General features: G+C 44.1%; 1 protein-coding gene across 2 annotated transcripts in view; it reads right to left on the bottom strand.

Annotated features, from left to right (window-relative positions):
• The window catches only part of LOC126248235 (cAMP-specific 3',5'-cyclic phosphodiesterase), a 953,544-nt gene that overhangs the window by 418,591 nt on the left and 507,670 nt on the right, over positions 1–27,283 (bottom strand). For both annotated transcript variants that reach the window (XM_049949066.1, XM_049949067.1), the window contains one exon: positions 8,905–9,006. In XM_049949066.1, coding sequence (XP_049805023.1) covers positions 8,905–9,006 — 102 coding nt within the window. The remainder of the gene's footprint in view (positions 1–8,904; positions 9,007–27,283) is intronic.

Genomic DNA, 27,283 nt, shown 5'->3' with positions numbered 1-27,283 from the left:
ATCCAGTATCTGATTTCGGAATCTCTGTCTGACCATGATGTAATCTAATTGAAATCTTCCCGTATCTCCCGGCCTTTTCCAAGTATACCACCTCCTCTTGTGATTCTTGAACAGGGTATTCGCTATTACTAGTTGAAACTTGTTACAGAACTCAATTAGTCTTTCTCCTCTTTCATTCCTTGTTCCAAGCCCATATTCTCCTGTAACCTTTTCTTCTACTCCTTCCCCTACAACTGCATTCCAGTCGCCCATGACTATTAGATTTTCGTCCCCCATTACATACTGCATTGCCCTTTCAATATCCTCATACACTTTCTCTATCTGTTCATCTTCAGCTTGCGACGTCGGCATGTATACCTGAACTATCGTTGCCGGTGTTGGTCTGCTGTCGATTCTGATTAGAACAACCCAGTCACTGAACTGTTCACAGTAACACACCCTCTGCCCTACCTTCCTATTCATAACGAATCCTACACCTGTTATACCATTTTCTGCTGCTGTTGATATTACCCGATACTCATCTGACCAGAAATCCTTGTCTTCCTTCCACTTCACTTCACTGACCCCTACTATATCTAGATTGAGCCTTTGCATTTCCCTTTTCAGATTTTCTAGTTTCCTTACCACGTTCAAGCTTCTGACATTCCACGCCCCGACTCGTAGAACGTTATCCTTTCGTTGATTATTCAATCTTTTTCTCATGGTAACCTCCCCCTTGGCAGTCCCCTCCCGGAGATCCGAATGGGGGACTATTCCGGAATCTTTTGCCAATGGAGAGATCATCATGACACTTCTTCAATTACAGGCCACATGTCCTGTGGATACACGTTACGTGTCTTTAATGCAGTGGTTTCCATTGCCTTCTGCATCCTCATGTCGTTGATCATTGCTGATTCTTCCGCCTTTAGGGGCAATTTCCCACCCCTAGGACAAGATAGTGCCCTGAACCTCTATCCGCTCCTCCGCCCTCTTTGACAAGGCCGTTGGCAGAATGAGGCTGGCTTCTCATGCCGGAAGTCTTCGGCCGCCAATGCTGATTATTTATCAAAATTTAGGCAGTGGCGGGGATCGAACCCGGGACCGAAGACGTTTTGATTATGAATCAAAGACGCTACCCCTAGACCACGGGTAGCGAATAATACAACAATGCCAACCAGCCACAGACTGCACGCAACACAGCCAGTGATTTTCATACCGAGCGCTACGTGGCGTTACCAATATAAAAACCTAAACATCCTACTTACAGTGGTGATGAAGATAAGATTAAATGGTTAGTAGAACATACGCTCTGCTACCCGAACGAAGGTCCTTACACTACAAAGCCCTGATGATGAAGCTGTGACTTCGAATTGTACGTTGGTGAAGTAAAACCGCTTTTGTAAGTGAGAGTAGAGGGATTTTATTATTAATGTTTCCAGTTGGTCATCATCTCTGTTCTCGAGGAACAACGTGTATGGCTAGCACGACTTTTTTTTTTTAAATTTCAGCGATATATCAACAAGTGGTCGCTTTTGTTGAGGGCGTGTGATGTAGGAAGTGGAAGAGCAGCGGCGGCAGCGGCTTTCTTAACTAGAGCGGAATGCGGCAATGGAGTGGTGGGGGCGGCGAGGCGCCTGCTTAACGCAGACCGGACGCGGCCATCGGCCAGCCGCCGTCCGCGTCCGCTTCTCGGCCGCTGGTCACGAAAGGCCCCTGGCTGCCCTCCTCGCCTTTCACGGCTCAGAGGCGCCTACCTTTGACCTTCACCTCGAAAGCGCACTGCGCGTTTGAAGAACGCGCGCTCTGCTACACATGCTGCCGCATGCTTGGCCAAAAATGTGTACCGATAAGCCCGTTCACTAATCCTGCGCAACCTTTGATACTACTAAATGGAGGCAGCGTTTTCCCACTTTGGCTGTACACTGTTTAGGCTACTTCTTCGCTCTACACCTTATCTCGTCCTTTTATGTCATTATCGAGTGTTTATACAGGGTGTTACAAAAAGGTACGGCCAAACTTTCAGGAAACATTCCTCACACACAAAGAAAGAAAATATGTTATGTGGACATGTGTCCATGTTAGAGCTCATTTTATTACTTCTCTTCAAATCACATTAATCGTGGAATGGAAACACACAGCAACAGAACGTACCAGCGTGACTTCAAACACTTTGTTACAGGAAATGTTCAATACGTCCTCCGTTAGCGAGCATACATGCATCCACCCTCCGTCGCATGGAATCCCTGAAGAGCTGATGCAGCCCTGGAGAATGGCGTATTGTATCACAGCCATCCACAATACGTGCACGAAGAGTCTCTACATTTGGTACCGGGGTTGCGTAGACAAGAGATTTCAAACGCCTCCATAAATGAAAGTCAAGAGGGTTGAGGTCAGGAGTGCGTGGAGGCCATGGAATTGGTCCGCCTCTACCAATCCATCGGTCACCGAATCTGTTGTTGAGAAGCGTACGAACACTTCGACTGAAATGTGCAGGAGCTCCATCGTGCATGAACCACACGTTGTGTCGTACTTGTAAAGGCACATGTTCCAGCAGCACAGGTAGACTATCCCGTACGAAATCATGATAACGTGCTCCATTGAGCGTAGGTGGAAGAACATGGGGCCCAATCGAGACATCACCAACAATGCCTGCCCAAACGTTCACAGAAAATCTGTGTTAATGACGTGATTGCACAATTGCGTGCGGATTCTCGTCAGCCCACACATGTTGATTGTGAAAATTTACAATTTGATCACGTTGGAATGAAGCCTCATCCGTAAAGAGAACATTTGCACTGAAATGAGGATTGACACATTGTTCGATGAACCATTCGTAGAAGTGTACCCGTGGAGGCCACCGGCTGCTGATAGTGCCTGCACACGCTGTACATGGTACGGAAACAACTGGTTCTCCCGTAGCACTCTCCATACAGTGACGTGGTCAACGTTACCTTGTACAGCAGCAACTTCTCTGACGCTGACATTAGGGTTATCGTCAACTGCACGAAGAATTGCCTCGTCCATTGCAGGTGTCCTCGTCGTTCTAGGTCTTCCCCAGTCGCGAGTCATAGGCTGGAATGTTCCGTGCTCCCTAGGACGCCGATCAATTGCTTCGAACGTATTCCTGTCGGGACACCTTCGTTCTGGAAATCTGTCTCGATACAAACATACAGCGCCACGGCTATTGCCCCGTGCTAATCCATACATCAAATGGGCATCTGCCAACTCCGCATTTGTAAGCATTGCACGGACTGCAAAACCACGTTCGTGATGAACACTAACCTGTTGATGCTACGTACTGATGTGCTTGATACTAGTACTGTAGAGCAATGAGTCGCATGTCAACACAAGCACCGAAGTCAACATTACCGTCCTTCAATTGGGCCAACTGGCGGTGAATCCAGGAAGTACAGTCCACACTGACGAAACTAAAATGAGCTCTAACATGGAAAGTAAGCGTTTCCGGACACAAGTCCACGTAACATCTTTTATTTATTTTTGTGTGAGGAATGTTTCCTGAGAGTTTGGCCGTACCTTTTTGTAACACCCTGCATAAAAAAGCATACTATAATAGTGCAACGAATAGGGAACACAGTGGTGTGAACTTAATTTTGCGCAAAGATTGTTTCCGAGAAAAAGGTGCAACAGTACGAAAATGGCAGCGTATTCGTAGGATGTGCTTTTGTTAGTTCTGGTTTACGTATTGCACTGTTCTTGATACTACGACAGATGGCCGATGCACACAATGTGGGGAAAAATGTACGAAGATATAGCGCTGACCGAAGAATTAAACTGAGGACCGACTATTAATTTCAACGATAAGTGCATACATCTAACTCACCAAAATCTAATAACAATAAAATTATTAAAATTTATGGTAAAGAAAAATGGGAAAATTCGAAAATTAAAAATTTCGCTCACTGCATGGACGATATAAACCATCCTGCTTGTCAGCGTGGAAACTACGAATGGAATTTCTGTTTTGATTTTGTTAGTCACAAGCAGAAATGACTATTCGATAGAAGCAGCGGAGTGGTTTTTTTTTTTTTTTTTTTTTTTTTTTTTTTTTTTTTTTTTGCAAGAACATTATACCGCACAAAAGAACATTAACGGCTAGGTATGCTGCGTAACATAGCTTTATGTTATAGAAGTAAACAGAAACCGAAAAGGGCACAACAGTCTATTAGTTAGTCATGAACAGTGATTGTCAATAACGGCCGGCCGCGGTGGTCTAGTGGTTCTAGGCGCGCAGTCCGGAACCGCGCGACTGCTACGGTCGCAGGTTCGAATCCTGCCTCGGGCATGGATGTGTGTGATGTCCTTAGGTTAGTTAGGTTTAAGTAGTTCTACGTTCTAGGGGACTGATGACCACAGTAGTTAAGTCCCATAGTGCTCAGAGCCATTTGAACCATTTTGTCAATAACATTCAACAGTTTCAGTAATGTGTATTTCGTTTTATGACAGCCTAATCCGTACGTGGCATGGTTATGCTCCGTGTAAGCCTACGAAGGTCACTCTGTTTAATCATTTTTCTTTTTCTCTGCACTGGTTTCCTTCGTTGATGTACGAGGGGAGTTCAATAAGTAATGCAACATATTTTTTTCTCTGTCAATTTCGATTGAAAATATGCGGAATTTGTTGTGGGACATCGTGGAATATTGCTGCTTCAGCCCTTATAATTTCATGAAGTTCCGATAGGTTTTCGGCGCTGTACATAGCCTTCAAAATGGCGTCTTTAACGGAGGGGTGACCCAAGCAGAGAGCTCTCATTGTGTTTCTCTTAGCGGAAAACCAGAGCATCGCAGATATCCATAGGCGCTTGCAGAATATCTACCGAGACCTTACTGTGAACAAAAGCACGATGAGTCGTTGGGCGAGGCGTCTGTTATAATCGCATCAACGTCGTAGAAACCTTTCTGATCTCCCGCGTGCTGGCCTGCAGCACAAAGTTGCGTTACCATCAGGAAATTGAAGAAAGGACTTCAGCATATTCGTCGCCACAAGAATACAAACGAACTTGTCCTTCACTATGACAACGTAATGTCTCACATAAGTCTGCACACCCGAGAGGTGCTCACAAAACTTCATTGAGCTGTTCCTCCTCATCCATCCTACAGAGGATGCACTCTGCGGGAAACAGTATGTGTGTGTTGGGGAGGTTATTGTTGCAGGAAGACGTCTTCGACGTCGACCAGTAGAGTGGTGCCATGCGGGCATACAGACCCTCACAGCAAAGGTGGCGTCTGAAAGGAGATTATGTCGGAAAATAGGGTTTTGTCGCCAAACGGGTGGGGAATAACATGGTGTATTGGAATCCTGAATAAAATCAACCTGGTTTCAGAAACAGAGTATTGCGTTGTTTATTGAACTCCCCTCGTTCAGTAACTGAACCTTTGCGAATAGGATATAAAACGCAACTTTCACGTCACTGAACAGTGTCCAGAAATAAATCAAATAACCGATCTGCATACCTAATGACTAAGTTTGGAAACTGAAGGAGGGAAGGAAAATTTGGGTTTAACTTTCCGTCGACATCGTTAGTGACGGTGTAAGTAGCCTGTTTATGTGTTGACAGCGCGATAGACTGCATTAATAAGTCTGACAGCGCTGTGCGCCCTCTATAAGAGACACTCTGTGGCTGGTCGGACTCGCTGCTGGAGGTGAATAGCCAGCGGTGATGGACGTTGTAAGTTAGTAGTTAGCTGTGATGGAGGTTAGCGGTCTGAAGTGTTAGCGCGAGCGAACGGACTGGACGTGTCCGTCATAGAGATTTTATATTGTTGATGATTATATAATTGCCGGCCGGAGTGGCCGTGCGGTTCTAGGCGCTACAGTCTGGAGCCGAGCGACCGCTACGTCCGCAGGTTCGAATCCTGCCTCGGGCATGGATGTGTGTGATGTCCTTAGGTTAGTTAGGTTTAATTAGTTCTAAGTTCTAGGCGACTGATGACCTCAGAAGTTAAGTCGCATAGTGCTCAGAGCCATTTGAACCATTTGATTATATAATTTTTGGAACTGAATGTGACATTGTTAAGGTACAATTTGTTAAATACATTATTTGCTCTGCAACAAAATCTTTCCTTTGCTAACCACATGCCTATTAGTAGTTAGAGCCTACAGTAGTTAGAATCTTTTACTTAGCTGGGTGTAGTGGTTCTTGCTGTATTGCTGTAGTTCGTGTAATGAAGATTTTTTGTGAGGTAAGTGTCTTATGAAATGTATAGTTTATTGTTAGGATTCCTTCTAATTCAGAGCCATTCTTTTGTGTTAATTATTTGAAGAGTCAGATTGCGTTTGAGTTGTTTTTGTCAGGAATAATTCTGCAGGTCAGATATGAAACGATAAAGACAGGCAAAGAGACAGTACGTTCAATTTCACTCAGCAGTTTCAGAATTACATTTAGATGTTTCACCTTCTAAGTTACTTCAGCTTAAGTAAAATCGTATTTAGATGTTTGAACGGAACACAAGCTCTGATTTAAAACTGTGATTACGAACGGAGATAATGTGACGACTTTTGCGGACGGCCCAAATCTACCATCGACTCGAAACACAGTCACTCTCAAAACAATATTTAACATTCACTCTGTGGTCACTGTCACCGAAGTCAGATATCCGAAGCCAGGATTAGAATAGTCGTCATATTTCAGAACAGAAAGGACTAAAATATTATTCTCCTACTGTTATTTGTTTATTCTCGTTACAAGCATTTTTTAGCTTGTAACACCATCATCGTTTAACAATCGTAATTACAATTCATACATATAAAGTAGTTGTAACGAGGGCCTGCGGAAGCGCCCTTTTCCTTTCAGTGTATGTACACTCACTCTCATAAATTAAGGATAGTGCTGATACATGGTGAAACAACGTTCTGGTGGGCGGTTTGTGGGTTTAAATCACCTCGGGGTGTGACCATGAGGTGCATTTGACCTGTGGTCATTGCATGGTGGCGCTGGCAGCAGTACACACACGCAGAGGTGTGTTGGTGCATGTCACAGCACGGTGCAGCGAGTAAGTGTGCAGACGTTTTCAGACGTGCTAATGGTGACTGTGTGTTGAAAATGGCTCAAAGAACACATATTGATGACGTTATGAGGGGTAGAATACTAGAGCGACTGGAGGCTGGTCAAACACAGCAGGTCGTAGCACGGGCCCTCCGTGTCCCACAAAGTGTTATCTCAAGATTATGACAACGATTCCAGGAGACAGGAAACGTGTCCACACGCTGAAGTTTGGGACGTCCACAGTGTACAACACCACAAGAAGACCGATATCTCACCATCAGTGGCCGCAGACGGCCACGGGTACTGTAGGTAGCCTTGCTCGGGACCTTTCCGCAGGCACTGGAATAGGGGGTGGGTCTCCAGACACACAGTCTACAGACGACTGAACAGACATGGTTTATTTGCCCGGAGACCTGCAAGGTGCATTCCACTGACCCCTGGTCACAGGAGAGCCCGTAAAGCCTGGTGTCATGAACACAGCACATGGTCATTAGAACAGTGGTCCCAGATTATGTTCACGGACGAGTCCAGGTATAGTCTGAACAGTCATTCTCGCCGGGTTTTCATCTGGCGTGAACCAGGAACCAGATAGCAACCTCTTAATGTCCTTGAAAGGAACCTGTATGGAGGTCGTGGTTTGATGGTGTGGGGTTGGATTATGACTGGTGCACGTACAAATGGTTCAAATGGCTCTGAGCACTATGGGACTCAACTGCTGAGGTCATTAGTCCCCTAGAACTTAGAACTAGTTAAACCTAACTAACCTAAGGACATCACACACATCCATGCCCGAGGCAGGATTCGAACCTGCGACCGTAGCGGTCTCGCGGTTCCAGACTGCAGCGCCAGAACCGCGCGGCCACTTCGGCCGGCGGTGCACGTACACCCCTACATGTCTTTGACAGAGGAACTGTAACAGGTCAGGTGTATCGGGACATCATTTTGCACCATTATATTCGCCTTTTCAGGAGTGCAGTGGGTCCCATCTTCCTCCTGATGGATGATAACGCACAGCCTCACCGAGCTGCCATCGTGGAGGAGTACCTTGTAACAGAAGATATCAGGCGAATGGAGTGGCCTACCTGTTCTCCAGACTTAAACCCCATCGAGCACGCCTGGGATGCTCTCGGTCGACGTATCGGTGCACGTTTCAAACCCCTACTACACTTCAGGAGCTCCGACAGGCACTGGTGCAAGAATGGGAGGCTATACCCCAGCAGCTGCTCGACCACCATGCGAACCCGTTGTGCGGCCTGTATCCGGGTGCACGGTGATCATATCCCATATTGATGTCGGGGTACATGCGCAGGAAACAGTGGCGTTTTGTAGCACATGTGTTTTGGGACGGTTTTCTCAACTTACCGTGGACTTACAGATCTGTGGCTTGTGTGTTCCTTATGTGCCTATGCTATTAGCACCAGTTTTGTGTAGTACCACATTGTGTGGCACCACATTCTGAAATTATCCTTAATTTATGAGCATGAGTGTAGTTCTACCTAAGAAGGGGATTTATTAGAAAATCTTCCGCACTAATGTTTTCAGTTTATTGATGCTGCACACAAAAGCAATAATGGTACGCTGAAATCACGTTATCTCTGGTGCCCCATCTATCTCTAACCACCTCCAGTAATAACACGACACAAGAAGCTTTTTTGCAAGACAGCAGCCCTATGTGTGACTCAAACACAATTAAATAATCTGGAGTAAACTAGTGTGCACATTATCTAAATGAATTTTCCGGCGGCGACGATAAATTATTTCAACGTACGTTAACAGCTAGCCTTTTTTCACACTAGATTCACTCATTATGCTATCTCTTTCGAAGCGTAATAATGACGCAGGAGCTGAAGTAGTCGAAAATATGCAAACAGAATATGGAAGCTGAGCTATGGGTGGAAAAGAAAGCAGTGAGTGGTACTTACTTAGCAGTTGGAACATTAGTGAGGCACAGGAAGTTGTTCCTGACCGAGCGCAGGCTGGCCAGAATCTGTGCGAACGGTGTGACGATGAGATCCTCGCCATGGCTGTAAACAAACAGAACGGCCAACATTAGCATCACGTGCCTCTGCAAAGGCTATCATTAACAAACCAATAACAGCGTTATCGCTTACAACTGCCATGCAGGCAACAAAAGCATATCGATGCCCGCAGCACCACGTGCAACACACAACTGTTCACATGTAAACCTCGTCACGTAACTGCGTCTAGGGCTTCAAGAGACTGCGCCTACCATACTACTGATAGCTCACCGAATACGAGGTCCTTCTATATACGGTATATGTACTCATGTTGCAAAGTATTACTTTTAAGTTCCAGCCATTCTAGCGGTACAGATTTTGCCGTCAGGCGGTGTTCTTTGAGACAAAAGGTCACATGTGAAACAAAGTTTTCTGAACGAAGATAACTGGCACCATAATGCAACTCTCCGTGTGGCACAAAAACTGAAACTCCAATGGGTTTTCTGTTCTTGCTGCAAAAATCAAGCACTTAAAAGGGGGCTGGGGTACAGGTACTACGTAGTTTCTTAAAAAATGTGGGGACGTCGTGCAAGATGATTGCGATTAACGATTCTGCTTTTTAAAAAATGTAACCGCCATTTGACTGTACAACAGATTTTATTCCACAATCTAGATTTCGGCCTTAGGCCATTTTCAAGTGTTACAAGTACATAAAATCATTAGACTTGACAAGAACACAAGACATTGTCAAAATATGGATCTTCGGTTATATAAACCAATTTAGTCAAAAGTAAATGCGAGAAAATTTGTGTAATAGGCTAATTTACTGGAAATTAGCATGACTTATTCACTTGGTACGGTTGTGGAATAAAACAGATGACCAAATCATGGGTTTAAATTTCGCTACATTGTGTCTAAGCCGCCACTGAAAAACATAAGTGAAACGAATGTCAAAGACCATCATAAAGACATCCCAGTGGTTGCTTAGACACTGTGTAGCGAAATTTAAACCTTTGATTTGCTCATCTATTTTATTCCAAGACCATACCAAGTAAACAAGTCATGTTAATTGCCAGTAATTTAGCCTGTTAGACAAACGTTCTATCATTTAGTATTGACAAAATTGGTTTATATCACCAAAGATACATATTTTGACGATGACCGTGTTCTATTCAAGTATAATGATTTTAGATAATAGTAAGACCTGAAAAAAGGCTAAGGACGAAATATAGATTGTGGAATAAAACCTGTTGTCCAATCAAATGGTGGTTACATCTTTCAAAAAATGATTGCGATTGTTCGCGAAAGAAAGTTTACGCCGGGATCGTATATTTTTGTTCTAATTCAGATGACTTCAATTGTAATTAGTGTGTAGTTCTTACTTTCATCACTGAACGATATCTCGCTGGGTGCTTAAGAAGGATAATTCAGTCCACCAGTACTCATTTGTAACTAGCAGGCAAAAACCGAGGGACAATGATGGGTTGAGAAAACTCCTATACTTGATTTACACCATTTACAGAAAATCTTTCAGCATTTTGGAGATAGAATATTAACAAAATCCTTTCCACAATCTATAGGTGACTTAAGAGTATTACCTAAATACTGTGTTTACCAAAAGTTCTTTTAATTAAATGGAGAAACACACAAATACGTCATCAGTTTGGTCAGTTCTCCGCATATTTATTATAACAAGGTGCATATAGGATTATTGATTACCACAAAATACAAATCGACGTATAGACCAATACTCTGCATGCCACTGTGAAGTGCATGGCACAGGGTACTTCCCACTGTACCAGTTATTAGGGCTTCTTTCCGTTACATTCACGTATGGAGTGCGGGAAAAATGATGGTTCAGTCGCCTCTGTGTTCATTGTAATTCGTCTAATCGTGTCCTCGCTATTCCTACGGGAGCGATGCGTAGGGGCTGTAGTATATCCGTACATTCTTCATTCAAATCTTGTTCTTGAAACTGTGTATGTTTTCTAGTGACAGTTTACTTCTATCTTCAAATGTCTGGAAGTTCAGTTCCTTCATCACCTCCGTGGCATTCTCACATCCTCGTCCCCTGTTAGTACTATTTGGTACGGGTGCCACACACTACAGCAGTATTCTAGGATGGGTCGCACTAGTGTTTTGTACCCAGTCTCCTTCTGTGAACTGACGAAATTTCCCTACTGCTGCCCATCATGTATAAATAACTGCAGTGTCTATACTTAACAATGTCTTTGAAGTTCGATGCAGCCGGCCGCGGTGGTCTAGCGGTTCTAGGCGCTCAGTACGGAACCGCGCGACTGCTACGGTCGCAGGTTCGAATCCTGCCTCGGGCATGGATGTGTGTGATGTCCTTAGGTTAGTTAGGTTTAAGTAGTTCTAAGTTCTAGGGGACTGATGACCACAGATGTTAAGTCCCATAGTGCTCAGGGCCATTTGAACCATTTTTTAGTTCCATGCAAAGTTCCTTCGGGCATGCATGCAAACCTCGAACTTCACAGACTATGTCAAATACAGACACTGTACTAATGTATCTCATGCCAGAACCAAGGCAACCTTACGGGAAAACTACATTCAGTCTCTCCCTCTGCGGGAAACACAATCGTGCGAGCACTATGGGAAGCAGACACTAGAGCATACGGATGCTTAGGTGTGTCCGTGAAGTGTGTTCGGATAGCCGAAGAGGTTAAAGCGACCGCTTGCGTAAAGCGGAAAATATGGTTTCGAACCCCGGTCCGGCACAAATTTTCATTTGCTTCCAGTACATTGTATAACTGTGGTGGTACACTATTGGAATTTTGCGAATATATTTCATGAAGTCAAGTATGCCGCCCGCTCTACCTATGACTAAGCCTACGACATCGTTCATCTCATATCCCTACAGAATGTTACACCCAGTTACTTATACGAGTTGACCAGTTCTACTTGTGCCTCGTTGATCACTGGATAATACGTTTTTTCGTTTTACGTTCGCGAATGTTTAAAGCAAGTTGCTAGTCTTTGCAGCACTTTGAAGTCTTACCAAGATCCGACTGAATATTTACGCAGAATTCCTGAGACAGTACTTCATAATAGATAACTGCATAGTGTACTAAGTCTTATTTGAGCTGTATTCAAATACAGGGAGATACTTATTGCTTTCACAGGCTACTGCCGTTAGTTGTTGAAAGCCAGTATAATTAACACGAGGACACATCTCTCGCCAGCGACGGTACGTCGCAACAGGAGCGCCGACGTGCTTCTGAACTTCTTGTTGAGACGTAGCAGCATTTGCGTGCCCGTCCCTTATTCATTGAACACACTGGTCACGGAGAGGAGGCAGACTTCCCTCGAACTAGGTCGAAGTTCGACGTCAGTCGGGGCTGTCAGCAGTGAAGCTACACACTACCATGTAGGACTTTGTTCCTAACTGACGGAGTCAGTTCATTCAGTGACGAAATTACTTTCTGCTTAACTGAATATGCTAAATTCCGCGCTTTCTGAAAACAGTTGGAGTTCGATGTTTTTGCATGGATTTACAAGAGGAAAGAATTAGACCTGAACGTCTCATCGACGTTGAAGTAGTCAGAGATTACGCATTACGCATTACCTCCGGTGAACGGATACGGGGAAGGATGTGAGCCGCGGCCTTGTTGAAGGAAGTGTCTCAGCAGTCACCTCAAGCGCTAAAAGGGAAAGTAAGGAAAAGTTCAGTTCCTGCAGAGAATAAGTTCACTCTCCGCTGTGCGCGGGTTTAAGACCCGGAACATCCGACGTAAAATCGACTATAGCTGGCGTTATCTTTTGTCATGCTTATGGAATTCGGCAATGAATCTTCGCAACTGTAGCGTGGGAGAGTTGCAGCGGCCCATATACAGTGTGAAAAGTATTTAAACCGTCAAACACTGGGAGGTTGTAGGGGACATCAACAAATATTTTTCCCCAATGTCATTTTTTTTTATGAGGAGTATTTAAACGAGTAGAGGAAAATTTCTCTGGCGGCAACTTAATTAAACCAACAAACACTTTTCCATTTGTTAATGGCCAAGAGACAACACATTAACACAACCCAATTTCAATTACAGTAGATTTTCAAAAATGCCTCCATTGACACATAAACAAAGGTCACACTGTCGGATCATGTTCTGTCTGACACGGCCAAAAACCCCAGGAGTATCCTGAATTGTTCCTGCTGCTGCTACTATCCGGACAACCAGATCCTCTTCTGATGCAAGAGGGGTTGCGTAAACAAGATTGCGCATCTGTCCCCATACAAAAAAATTCCAGAGGGGGCATATCTGGGGATCGAGCAGGCCATGGTTCAGGACCATCTCTGCCAATCCATGTTTCTGGGAACCGATGGTCCAGGAATCGACGCACGCGGTGACTGAAATGTGCTGGCGCCCTGTCATGTTGGAACCACATGCTTTGTCTTGTAGGGGGCGAAACGTCTTCCAGCAATTCCGGCAATGCTCTGGCGAGAAAATTGTAATAGCGCCTGCCATTTAATGGCGTAGGTAGCAGATACGGCCCAATTAAACAGTCCCCAACAACACCGACCCACACATTAACGAAGAACCGCACTTGATGAGCGCTAGTAACTGTGGCATGTGGGTTATCCTCACTTCAAACATGCGAATTGTGCATGTTGAAGACTCCACCACGCACGAACGTTACTTCATCGGTAAACAACACAGAGGATGGAAATGTAGGATGCATTTCACACTGTTCCAGGTACCACTGCGAAAACTGTACTCTGGGTGGATAATCAACTGGTTCCAGGTTATGGACACGCTGTAAGTGAAATGGACGTAACAATTGATCTCGAAGGACTGTTCTTACATTCGTCTGATTCGTCTCCATGTTACGTGCAATTGCACGAGTGCTGATTGAAGGATGCCCCTTCACATGCTCCAACACAGCTTCCTCAAATTGCAGCGTTCTTACCGTGCGACGGCGTCCCTGTCCAGGTAATCTGCTAAATGACCCGGTCTCACGCAGACGTTGGTACGCAGCAGCAAAGGTCGTATGATGCGGGATACGGCGATTAGGATATTGTTGTTGATAAACCCGCTGTGCAGCTCGTCCGTTGTGGTGCGCTACGTAGTACGGTTTAAATAACCCTCATAGGAAAAAATGACATTAGAGAAAAATATTTGTTTTGATACACCCTACAACCTCCCAGAGTTTGTCGGTTTAAATACTTTTCACCCTGTATGAGTATTATGACAACTGAGTATTCCGTCTATGATGCGACAGGCTTCATCTGAGAAATCTACGGACTCAAGAACGTAAGCCGGCCGAAGTGGCCGTGCGGTTAAAGGCGCTGCAGTCTGGAACCGCAAGACCGCTACGGTCGCAGGTTCGAATCCTGCCTCGGGCATGGATGTTTGTGATGTCCTTAGGTTAGTTAGGTTTAACTAGTTCTAAGTTCTAGGGGACTAATAACCTCAGCAGTTGAGTCCCATAGTGCTCAGAGCCATTTGAACCATTTGAACCAAGAACGTAAACATTGATCCAACAGCACTGCAGCATTCATTCATTCATTCATTCAACACGATGCAGGGTGAAAAGTCAGCAGGAGTTAAGCCTTGTACTTTTGGTGAGTGGTACTGCTACAGCTACTGTCCCAATATTATTTTCCACATACTGCTGTGCTCAACAACCACTCTACGTTCCACTTACTGAGTGCCGATATATGGCTGCTCATCCATGCGAACACTAATTCTTTCAGTACGGGAGTCAGCACTGTCGGTTGTCCTCATCGATGGTTCTATTGTGGTTCCAGTTACGTTTTTTCCATTAATCGTTCGAATAATCTTAAAGGATGATGTGTGTGCGCTGTCTCCTGTGTCGGCACTCGATCCAATACTATCTGTTAGCTTACACCGAGTTTCCATTTCTTTGTCCGTACGCCAAAAATTAAGTCTTCTAATTCCGAAACATGGTGCAACGCCACTTCACTAGGGTTGATCGATTGTCAAATTTAACTTACTAACGCAAACAACAGTTTTAAACATTTTTTTTCATCAGGGATGACTAAACAAATATACACATTATGTCACCTACAGTGCAGTAGTGGCGATTGCTGTCGATATCCCCACATGTACGACTCCGTGTTGACGGGATTACCAGTTCTGCGTACCACATCAAAGAACTAACGACTCGTACATTCCTGTAGATCCTTGTCCGAGCTATTCCAGAACACTGATAGCTATGTAATTTTTACTACATTCGTATATGCCACGAATATCGACATAGCACCACTGAAAACAACAATAACACAAACGAAATATTTATATTACATTGAAATCACCGTTTTTTGCTTTAAATTAATATTCTTTTTATTGTAGAATACTGAGCAGGTATAGGAATCTTGGTAACAGTCATTTGTATGAACAGCAAAATTTCTTTTAATGATACTTTAGAAACTAGAAAATTTCAGCGATGAACTAATATCAGTCATAGTGATCTGATGCACTGTAATTATAAGCACTCCGTCTTCAGGCCATGAGTGGCCTACCGGGACCATCCGACCGCCGTGTCATCCTCAGAGGAGGATGCGGATAGGAGGGGCGTGGGGTGAGCACACCGCTCTCCAGGCCGTTATGATGGTATTCTTGACCGAAGCCGCTACTATTCGGTCGAGCAGCTCCTCAATTGGCATCACGAGGCTGAGTGCACCCCGACAAATGGCAACAGCACATGGCGGCCCGGATGGTCACCCATCCAAGTGTCGACCACGCCCGACAGCGCGTAACTTCGGTGATCTCACGGAACTGGCGTATCCACTGCGGCAAGGCCGTTGCCCACAGTAATTCTAGAATGTCCAAAATTCTTTGTCAAACGTTAAATTCAAGTCTATTGTATAGGACCAACTCAAAACAGTTAAGGAACAGTTTTCCTGAGATCTCTGCTTACTGAAATATCCACCTTTCGGGTTCTTGGAAGTACAGCAACAAGCAGACAGAGAAACGAAAATCGTATGTGCCGTCGCTACCATGTACAGAATGTAAAGGCAAATGTGACAGGATAATTTCATTCGTAGAGGAAGCGAGCGGCCGCGCGTTATACCGAGAGTGTGTTGTTAATCTCCAATGATGTTTAGTCAACTACACTGAAATGCCAAAGAAACTGGTACAGGCATGAGTATTCAAATACAGAGAGATGTGAACAGATAGAATACTGCTCTGCGGTCGGCAACGCACACAACACAACAAGTGTCTGGCGCAGTTATTAGATCGGTTGCTGTTGCTACAGTGGCAGGTTATCAAGATTTAAGTTAGTTTGAACGTGATGTTATAGTAGGCGCTCTAGCGATGGGACACAGCATTTCCGAGGTGGCTATGAAGTGGGAATTTTCCCGTACGATCATTTCACGAGTGTACCGTGAGTATCAGGAATCCGGTAAAACCTCAAATCTCCGACTAACTAGTGTCTGATTGCACTCAGGGGTAATGATCTAACAAAGGTTGGGAACCACTGTTTTAAAGGCTCCGCGCTTTTGAGTCAAAGCGTATTCTGAGGGCCAGATCAGGTCAGTGGAGAGAATATTTGGGAACAGAGTTTAGTCATCTTTTCCAAAAAATCCATCGTACTTCACAGAGGATCCTATAGTTTAACAGTGTTTTGGCAGATCAAAAAATGGTTCAAATGGCTCTGAGCAGTATGGGACTTAACATTTGAGGTCATCAATCCCCTAGAATTAGGTTTACGTAACCTAACTAACCTAAGGACATCACACACATCCATGCCCGAGGCAGGATTCGAATCTGCGACCGTAGCAGTCGCGCGGTTCCGGACTGAAGCGCCTAGAACCGCTCGGCCACCGCTGCCGGCTTTGGCAGATGGCTAATAATCTCGGTATTGAGTTTGTCCCCCCCCCCCCCAACACGCACACGCGCGCGCACGCACGCACTCACGCACACACGCACACATACACACACACACACACACACACACACACACACACACACACACACACACACAGTGGCTTATCGAAAGTGAAAGATCATCAAAAAAAGGCTTAAGCAAGGGCAAGGAAGGAGTTTTCGTCTACTGAAGTTTATCTGAGCTTTGAGCGATTATTTCGCATAGTTAGAAACAAATTTCTTTTCTAAGGAAAAACAAAAAGAGAGTCACCAGATGATATGCGTTTAGATCTACTGAGAGTATGTGGACAATGGACAGTTTATATTTTTACAAAACTTATCGATCCAATTTTGTAGACGAACACCAAATTAGCAATGAAGCTGTACCGTCTGGAATCTGTTTAAAACCAGAAGAAAGAAAAAGAGGTCAGTTACAGAAGATGGTACAAATTTAGTACCACTAAAAAAAGTACTAAAACCTGAACATTCTGTTCGGAGTTTTTAAAAATATATAAACAGACTAATCTTCCAGGCAGTGTGACAATTTGAGCAGTACTTAAAGCAGGGAAAATCCAGAAATGCAGATGTGTAACGGATATGAAAAAATTTTCTTTTAGTTTTGCAGTGAGGAGGAGTTTTTTTTACGGTTCTCTCATTCGGTGGTTGTTAACTAACGCTGCGGAAAAAGGAAACATCTCACGTCCAACCGGTGGTGGAGACGGAGGAGGACAAATTCCTTCTAAGATGCAAACGTTTGATTCGTCGTCACACACGAGAATTCGTGTAGGAAAAATTATGATAAAACCTTTCCTTCCCATGTAAAATGCCATCCTAAAGATACGTCCGAGTAGAAAGAGGATAGAATAGGTCTTTACGACGAGGTAAGCTTCGGTGCTTCACCCAGGCGCGCAGGAACGGCGAATTGGCGGCGCTGGCGAAATATCGGCTGCTTCTCTCGTTCCAGAGAACTTCTTACTCCGGCTACCAAATCGTAAAGCTCCGCAAAGTGTGGCAAACGTCTCGCCGCGAAGTCGATCGTGTGTGTAACACAGACACAAACTGAAGATTCGTTCTCAGCGGTAGCTGTCAATAAATCTCACCCTGGTAACAGACCCAAGCAGATCTGTTTAGCATGAGCAATCGGTAAGAAATACTTTTCTGTCTTCAATAAATTCCGTCCTATTTGTTCAGTTTAATGACGCCAGTGTCGTTGGCGCCTTGAAAAGTAGGTCATTTGTTGATTTTTTGAATTTAAACAATGTGAAAATTACCATCAGACTTTTGGCTTGCTACAACCTCTCTCGATTCGAGTAAAGGCTATTAACGGGAATGGTAAGCGCTCTGTTTGTTATAAAAGTCCGCGGGTGGTGCCCTTAATTGAAAATGAAACAGGATTTCTTAAGCGGCGGTTAGCCAATCGGGCAGGCGGCGAGCCATGCGGCCAGCGATTCGCTTAACGTGCTGGTGACACCTGCTCCCTAGAAATCGATAGCGGCCTGCTCCATTCCCGCGGGATTATGACGTTCCGCTGAGATCATCCGATTACTCGTGCAGGCAGCAGCGGCCCGCGCCGCGCAACAAAAGCTGCTGCTACACCGCGCCGGCGACCACTCTCGCTGCCGAACGCCAGCGCAAAAATATCGCCATCCACGCAACCGGGGCCGCAAGCGATGAAGTGAGCAAGCCATTTTGGATAGCTATCTGGCAGGAAAAGCCGCGACCATCTTTCCACAGCGTTCTTAAGGATAACAGACTCACATGGAGTAACAATCGGGGTCCCCACGAACAGTGGACCCTGCATCAGTTTGATGCCTCAACGATACAGATAGCCTCTTTCGGTTTTTCAGAGTCTTGGTGGCAATCTCCGATGGCTGAGACACATGTCTGACCGTACCCGCTATCCTTCTTTGTAAACGATCAACATCCCCTAAGAGTCATATGTGGTATTCGTTCCACACACTTGACTAGTATCCTAGGCTGACTCGCGCGATTATTTTTTGAGCAATCTTCTTGTATAGTCAATGTAGTGTCCTACCAAAGCATCGAAGTATGCTTTACCTACGGCTGAGCCCATAAAATCATTCCATTTCACATCCCTACAAATTGTTACAACAAGATATTTGTATGAGTTGGCTGTTTATACTGGTGACTCATCGAACATTCACAGCGATTAGCTAATCTTTGCACGACTTCGCCTTCTTATCACACTCTGACTCAATGCTTGTGCATCTCTTTCTCAGACAGTACTTAGTTATACAGATAGATTACTGCATAATCGGCGATAAGTCTGCAGTTACTTCTAATATGTTTGCCATGTCGTCGATGTACAATTTGAACAGCAAGGTTCCCAGCACACTTGCCTAGGCAGACATACGTAACATTTCTAGCATTTTCTCGACCTGTACTAAATCGTGACTAGTTCCCATCTGCTGCATGGGGTACAGTTCTAGTAGCATAGTAACGTGACAGTCAACCATGAGATGCGAACTCAGATGGAAACATCAGTATTCCTGATGAGAGGACAATTTGCATGATTTCATTCTGTGTTGTTCATGGTTATGTAAATACAAGTTGGCAATAAAATGGTTCAAATGGCTCTGAGCACTATGGGACTCAACTGCTGAGGTCATTAGTCCCCTAGAACTTAGAGCTAGTTAAACCTACCTATCCTAAGGACATCCCAAACATCCATGCCCGAGGCAGGATTCGAACCTGCGACCGTAGCGGTCTTGCGGTTCCAGACTGCAGCGCCTTTAACCGCACGGCCACTTCGGCCGGCAAGTTGGCAATATTCTGACTAAATTATAATTTGCCTTGTGGATCGTTTCAACTAGTAATATCTGTTTTGAATTTCATTCATTAGATTTGGAGCCCAGCCCACCATTCAAAATGAGTTTCACCCCTGTCAGTTCGTTTCATATTTAATAATAAATAAATAAAACAAACTGCACGTACTCGTGTAACTAAATTATAAGGATTAAACACAAAAGCACGATATCAACTTAGGACGATATCTAGTCAATGAATGTGATGAAATTGTGACTTGGTACTGTCACGAGTAAAACAAACATAGGAGCGTTCATGTAACGTTCCTTTCTATATGCTCGATATACGAGTATGTTACTATATTTGTCGGATGTGATATGGCTCGCACGCAACCGAATGTCATTCTGTTGTAAATCTATATGCTTCTTATCAGAAATTTCTGTTATGGGTAAGATGCAGTTCTCCACGACAGATACGAAGACCTGAAGCTATTTTATGCGTTGCTCCACTTTGTGCACCTATGTAGTGTTGCTTTCAGATTTACTAGGAATTACTGATTATAGACGTAAACCATTAATCCTGTTATCAAAGAAGAGTAAATTTCTTTATTTTGTGAAAAGACATTCCAAATTTTTAACTACCACAACAATCTCTCAATATTTCGAAAGATTGGAAAGCTCATATCTACTTGACTAGGTTTTTTAAACGAAATTTCATTAACTGGCTGTCCCTTCCATTGCCAGTTACAGTAGTGGCTTCCAACCTTGTTTAAGTTACGAAGAATATTTTAAGCCAACAACTTATCCCTGTAGAAACAAAAGTCCATTATTTAGTGATAATTGCCAAGGAACTGGCGCTTGATGAATGAATCGTCTGAATCACACCGAACACGTATGATGCATACTTCATAAATCTGTTTTTGTTACTCTTGTGAAATTCGCCGGATGTGAGCGTTCTTGTGTCGAGCCGAACTGCAAATTTTTTGTGACATTAATTTAGTGTAAGAAAACCTTAACTTTTGCATTACTAGACCACTCTCGCAAAACAATGAACTGTAAATGTGGCAAATCAGTTTCGGGCAAATGACTGATCCAGTTCTTGGAGAGAAGGGAGGGATAAGTGTCACTATTTCGTATTGTCTTCCCCCTCTCCCCCCACCCTTCCCACAACCACCAAGAATAGATTACAGTCAGCCCCACTTTTACACATGCCACAGACGACTACAAGTTTAAAAATAATAAAAACAAAATATACGAGCATAAAGTGCTTGAATATAATAAAAATAATATTGTGCCTGCCATCTGGTATTCAATTCGGAGTAAAACAACATTTGAAAAGCATTTGCCCGAAAATTTGGGAAGTACATGTGTCGTCATGCATTTGATTTAAGAAGTGTAATAGCAACAAACCCAACTCTGACAACGTCACATTTTGTTGTTGTTGTGGTCCTCAGTCCTGAGACTGGTTTGATGCAGCTCTCCATGCTACTCTATCCTGTGCAAGGTTCTTCATCTCCCAGTACCTACTGTAGTGTATTCATCTCTTGGTCTCCCTCAACGATTTTTACCCTCCAAGCTGCCCTCCAATATTAAATTGGTGATCCCTCGATGTCTCAGAACACGTTCTACCAACCGATCCCTTCTTCTCGTCAAGTTGTGCCACAAGCTCCTCTTCTCCCCAATTCTATTCAATACCTCCTCATTAGTTATGTCATCTACCCATCTAATCTTCAGCATTCTTCTGTAGCACCACATTTCGAAAGCTTCTATTCTCTTCTTGTATAAACTATTTATCGTCCACGTTTCACTTCCATACATGGCTACACTCCATACAGATACTTTCGGAAATGACTTCCTGACACTTAAATCTATACTCGATGTTAACAAATTTCTCTTCATCAGAAACGCTTTCCTTGCCATTGCCAGTCTACATTTTATATCCTCTCTACTTCGACCATCATCAGTTTTTTTCTCCCCAAATAGCAAAACTCCTTTGCTACTTTAAGTGTCTCATTTCCTAATCTAATTCTCTCAGCATCACCCGACTTAATTCGACTACATTCCATTATCTTCGTTTTGCTTTTGTTGATGTTCATCTTATACCCTCCTTTCAAGACATTGTCCATTCCGTTCAACTGCTCTTCCAAGTTCTTTGCTGTCTCTGACAGAATTACAATGTCATCGGCGAACCTCAAAGTTTTTATTTCTTCTCCATGGATTTTAATTCCTACTCCAAATTTTTCTTTTGTTTCCTTTACTATTTGCTCAATATACAGATTGAATAACATCGGGGATAGGCTACAGCCCTGTATCACTCCCTTCCCAACCACTGATTCCCTTTCGTGTCCCTCGACTCTTATAACTGCCATCTGGTTTCTGTACAAATTGTAAATAGCCTTTCGCTCCCTGTATTTTACCCCTGCCACCTTCAGAATTTGAAAGAGAGTATTCCAATCAACATTGTCAAAAACTTTCTCTAAGTCTACAAATGCTAGAAACGTAGGTTTGCCTTTCCTTAATCTTTCTTCTAAGATAAGTCGTAGGGTCAGTATTGCCTCACGTGTTCCAACATTTCTACGGAATCCAAACTGATCTTCCCCGAGGTCGGCTTCTACCAGTTTTTCCATTCGTCTGTAAAGAATTCGCGTTAGTATTTTGCAGCTGTGACTTATTAAACTGATAGTTCGGTAATTTTCACATCTGTCAACACCTGCTTTCTTTGTGATTGGAATTATTATATTCTTCTTGAAGTCTGAGGGTATTTCGCCTGTCTCATACATCTTGCTCACCAGATGGTAGAGTTTTGTCAGGACTGGCTCTCCCAAGGCTGTCAGTAGTTCTAATGGAATGTTGTCTACTCCGGGGGCCTTGTTTCGACTCAGGTGTTTCAGTGCTGTCTCATTTTACATAGTATAAAATCGCAAAGTACGTTTACTATTATCAATCATCTTTTCCTTTCTATCTTATTTTACGCATCTTTCTCTGGTTTGCGTGTTCTACCTGTGTCTTCACTAGCAGTGTCAGATTTGTTGCTGAGAGCAGGTACAGGCAAGCCTGGTAATGTGCTCGCTTCCCTGGCTGGAATGTTTTCTGTAGGCGGTCGGGCCTTCAGTAATGACATCAACGACGGCAAGACAAACTCTAACTTCCCTCCACACTTTCTTAAAATGTTGTGGCCTAAAAACAAAGTTTAAACAGAAATATTTGTAACTTCTACATCTGAATGAAACTGTTGCTGCTTCTAAGACAGTGAACTGCGCCGTACTTCTCTTGGAGTAAGTTCTGTAATTGGTCTCAAGAACCGTCCCCCGCCCGCCTCCACCAAGAAGTTTGCTATTGAGCACCGGTCGTCGCCCCTGTGTTAACAGAACAGTCGTTTATGCTGCGTAAGAGGCTGGAATCGCGCCTTAAGAATTTTGGTCCGAGAGGCGTTTTAAAGAAACCGGGCACTAAAATGGAACCGCGGGGAACTTATAATTCGTTGCATCACGGCCTGGAAGAGATGGTTAGAGGGACTCATCGAGTTAATCAGCTTTCAGAAGTACGCAAGGGAATCGACTATACCGGCAAGTGGCTAATTATGAACGCGGACTGCGAAGGAAGTTCCTCCTTCGAGTGTGCGGCTGGCGTGGGTATGCCACGAGTATTTAAAAAAAAATGGTTCAAATGGCTCTGAGCACTATGGGACTCAACTGCTGAGGTCATTAGTCCCCTAGAACTTAGAACTAGTTAAACCTAACTAACCTAAGGACATCACAAACATCCATGCTCGAGGCAGGATTCGAACCTGCGACCGTAGCGGTCTTGCGGGTCCAGACTGCAGCGCCTTTAACCGCACGGCCACTTCGGCCGGCCACGAGTATTTAAGCTGACGGACGGCGGAATTTTTGTCTATGTTCTCGAACATAAAGACGCTCTGTAATAAATCAAATTTGCCCCTGCAGAAGTGATTTAGTACTAATGGTTTCTGTTCTACATTACGTTCCTAGTTCATTTTACTTTCCAGTTTTGTAATGAATATAATCAGTAAATTAAACAAAATATTCGGAAAATTCTGTAAATGAAATACGGTTTCTTTTTTGTATCCATTATAGTTCCAGGACTGTAATTTTATGCAGATGAGTAGAAAAAACAAACCCGTAATGGTCGAATACTGCATTAGTAGCGTGCAGCTTGACACAGTCACGTGGATGAAATATGTAAGTGAAACGTTGCAAAACGATACGAAATTTAACGAGCATGTAAGGATCGTAGTAGTAGGGAATGCGAATGGTTGACTTCGGTTGATTGCCACAATTTTAGGAAAGAGTGGTTCAACTGTAAAGGAGACCGCATATAGGACACTACAGTAGTGCGACCCATTCTTGAGTAATTCTCGAGTGTTTGTGATCCGCATCAGGTCAGGTTAAAGGAAGACGTCGAAGCAGTTCAGAGGCGGGCTGCTATATTTGTTCAGTAGTTTCGAGCAACAGACAAGTCTTACGGAGATGCTTCGTGAATTCAAAGAGAAATCCATGGAGGGAAGGTGACGTCCTTTCCGAAGAACACTGCTGAGAAAATTTAGAGAACAGCTTATAGCAGAACGATTCTACTGGCGCCGACGTATACTTCGTAACGACCACGAACATAAAATAAGACAATTTAAGGCTCATATGAAGGCATGTAGGCAGTTGTTTTTCCCTCGCTCCGTTTGCTAATGGAACAGGAAGAGAAATGACTAGTAATGGTACATGGTACCCTCCGCCACGCACCGTATGCTAGCTTGCGAAGTATGTATGTACATGGAGATGGACACGAGTGGCTTAATGGCTCTGAAATGACAACGCTACGATTGACGGCATCTAAAGCCACCCAGACTTCCAAGTGGACAGAGATAGCAAAATCACTGAATACAATATGACAAGGGTAAGCTGTATCACGCACGTGCCTAAATTAGGGGTCATTGGAGACTAATTAGGTCGATTCTTGTATGGTGTAATCACATTTTAACGAGAAGTAACTGTAAGGCGGTTTTCGAATTAATGTTATATATTGTGTAACTTGTGTTTTCTGACTTTCTCAGAAGAAAAGATAAGACGTGAGTCATGCACAAGCATAAAAAAAATGAAAGGATCTTATGGTATTGGATCAAATGGCTCTGAGCACAATGGGACTTAACATCTGAGGTCATCAGTCCCCAAGAGCTTAAAACTACTTAAACCTAACTAACCTTAGGACATCACACACATCCGTGCCCGAGGCAGGATTCGAACCTGCGACCTTAGCGGTCGCGCGGTTCCAAACTCTTATGGTATTATTGGTTGGGACACGCTGTCTGAGGTTGTTCTGTCCCCTGGCGTACGTCTTTCATTCTGACGCACTTCGGCTACTTTCGTGTCTTTCTGATGAAAATGAGACTAAATCATCAGGAAAACACGAATACGCAGGTCTTGAGCGAACAAAATCTCCGATCGGACTGGGAATCGAACCTGGGACCCACTCCCTAGATGCAGCGACGCTAATCACTTCTGTTCCTTCATTTTGCTCGTCATTGTTGACACTCCTTCAAGTTCATCGTTGAATACCTCCCTCTGTTTACTATTATTATTATTATTATTATTATTATTATTATTAAAGCGGGCACCCAGCCCTCTGACCGAACACGCTGAACTACCATGCCGGCACCACTAGACCACGAGGTTTACAGTGCATAAACATTAACTTACCTCCACGTAACTCAGGTGGGCTATTACGTAGTACAGTGCCTGGAAGATTCTGATTTTTTCCGTCATCAGCACTGCTAAGAAAAGAAATCAGTTCGTGCAACTGACTTACATGATTCCCAATAACTAAATTAATTTGACCATAGTAATTAGAATGATCAATCGATGCGTGTCATATACAGGGCGTTTCTGACATTGTTGTCATTTTTTACACTACACAAGACGTAGGAAAAACGAACGATATTACTTCTGCAAGAATTATTGTACTTCTGAACAGTGAAACCAATCCAGCCGTGTGTTTTAAGTCTCAAATATTTTCTCACATAATGCCAACGATTATAGAAAAAAGGTACCACAACGTTCGTTTTAGCGTCACTTGTATCAGTATTCTAATGTTGAAGAAGCACTGTAACTTCTATAAACGAACACTAACTAGCAATGAAAAAAGCCGCAGATTATCCTACAAACATGAGCTATTTTATAATCGTGGACTGCAAGTGAATTTAGATCCCAGAAATTTTAATCCAGTTCTGGGGAGGGGGGGGGGGGGTGTAAGAGCTTAACGCGCAGCTACACTTCTTTACCAAACGTTGATATGATAACAGAACTCAAAATGATCAGCAATGGCTGAAAGAAAGAGAAAAAGGAAAGACCAGGCTTTAACGTCTCGTCGACACCGAGTTTATTAAAGGAAGTGCACAGGAAAGGACAGACCAGGGTATCTCCGCCACCTTTTCGTCGGAACCACCGTCGTCTTTCGTGATTTAACCGAAATCCCTGAAATGGATCAGTATTGTCGCATACACTGTCAGTTTCAAGCAGGTCACTCAACAGATACAAGATCATATCCACTAGTTTATATCACGAACAAGAAGCACATGAACGGAAATGGGTGATAAATTTCCGAAGTTATGAAATTCACACACAATCTGCGAATACGAATATACAATGGGGGTACTATTTACTGGTAACACATGAAAATTGAAAATTTATGCCGGACCGGAAGTCGACCCCGGAATTCCCGCTTTAAGCGAGCGGTCGCCTTACCACCTCGACCATCCGAGCACGCCTCCAGGACCGATCCAAACATCCATATGTCCTACTGTCGCCGGCTGGTGTGACCGCGCGGTTCTAGGCGCTTCAGTCTGGAACCGCGCGACCGCTACGCTCGCAAGTTCGAATCCTGCCTCGGGCACGGATGTGTGTGATGTCCTTAGGCTAGTTAGGGTTAAGTAGTTCTAAGTTCTAGGGGACTGATGACCTCAGATGTTAAGTCCCATAGTGCTCAGAGCCATTTGAACCATTTTTGTCCTACTGTCTACGTCCCACAGTGCTCGCATACAAATCGTATGATTCACGCACAGGGAGAGACATTGTTTTGATCGTCAGATTGCCTTGCTTTGTCAAGGAATACAATAGGGTAGTGCCTATATTTTACAGTGTCTATAGAGTTCTATGCAATGTTCCTTCGGACATGCATGCATTTCAGAAGGAACAATGTATAGAAGTCCAGATGACGATGATGTTCGGTTTGTGCGGCGCTCAACTGCGCGGTCATCAGCGCCCGTACGAAGTCCCAATTTCCACACAGTCCAATTTTTTCACATTTCAATCTAACCACTGTCACCGAGCGAGGTGGCGCAGTGGTTAGACACTGGACTCGCATTCGGGAGGACGACGGTTCAATCCCGCGTCCGGCCATCCTGATTTAGGTTTTCCGTGATTTCCCTAAATCGCTCCAGGCAAATGCCGGGATGGTTCCTTTCAAAGGGCACGGCCGACTTCCTTCCCCGTCCTTCCCTAATTTGATGAGACCGATGACCTCGCTGTCTGGTCTCCTTCCCCAAAACAACCAACCAACCACTGTCAGGGCTGCTGCTGCTGCTGCTGCTGCTGCTGCTGCTGATGATGATGATGACGACGATGACGATGACGATGACGATGAAATGATGAGGACAACACGAACACCCAGTCCCCAGGCAGCGAAAATCCCCAACCCGGCCTTGAATCGATCCCATGACCCCGTGAT

Source organism: Schistocerca nitens, chromosome 3 (assembly GCF_023898315.1).
Source record: "Schistocerca nitens isolate TAMUIC-IGC-003100 chromosome 3, iqSchNite1.1, whole genome shotgun sequence".
NCBI classification, from domain to species: Eukaryota; Metazoa; Arthropoda; class Insecta; order Orthoptera; family Acrididae; genus Schistocerca; species Schistocerca nitens.
The sequence above is the reverse complement of the archived record's forward strand: the minus strand, read 5'-3'. Positions and strand labels throughout refer to the sequence as shown.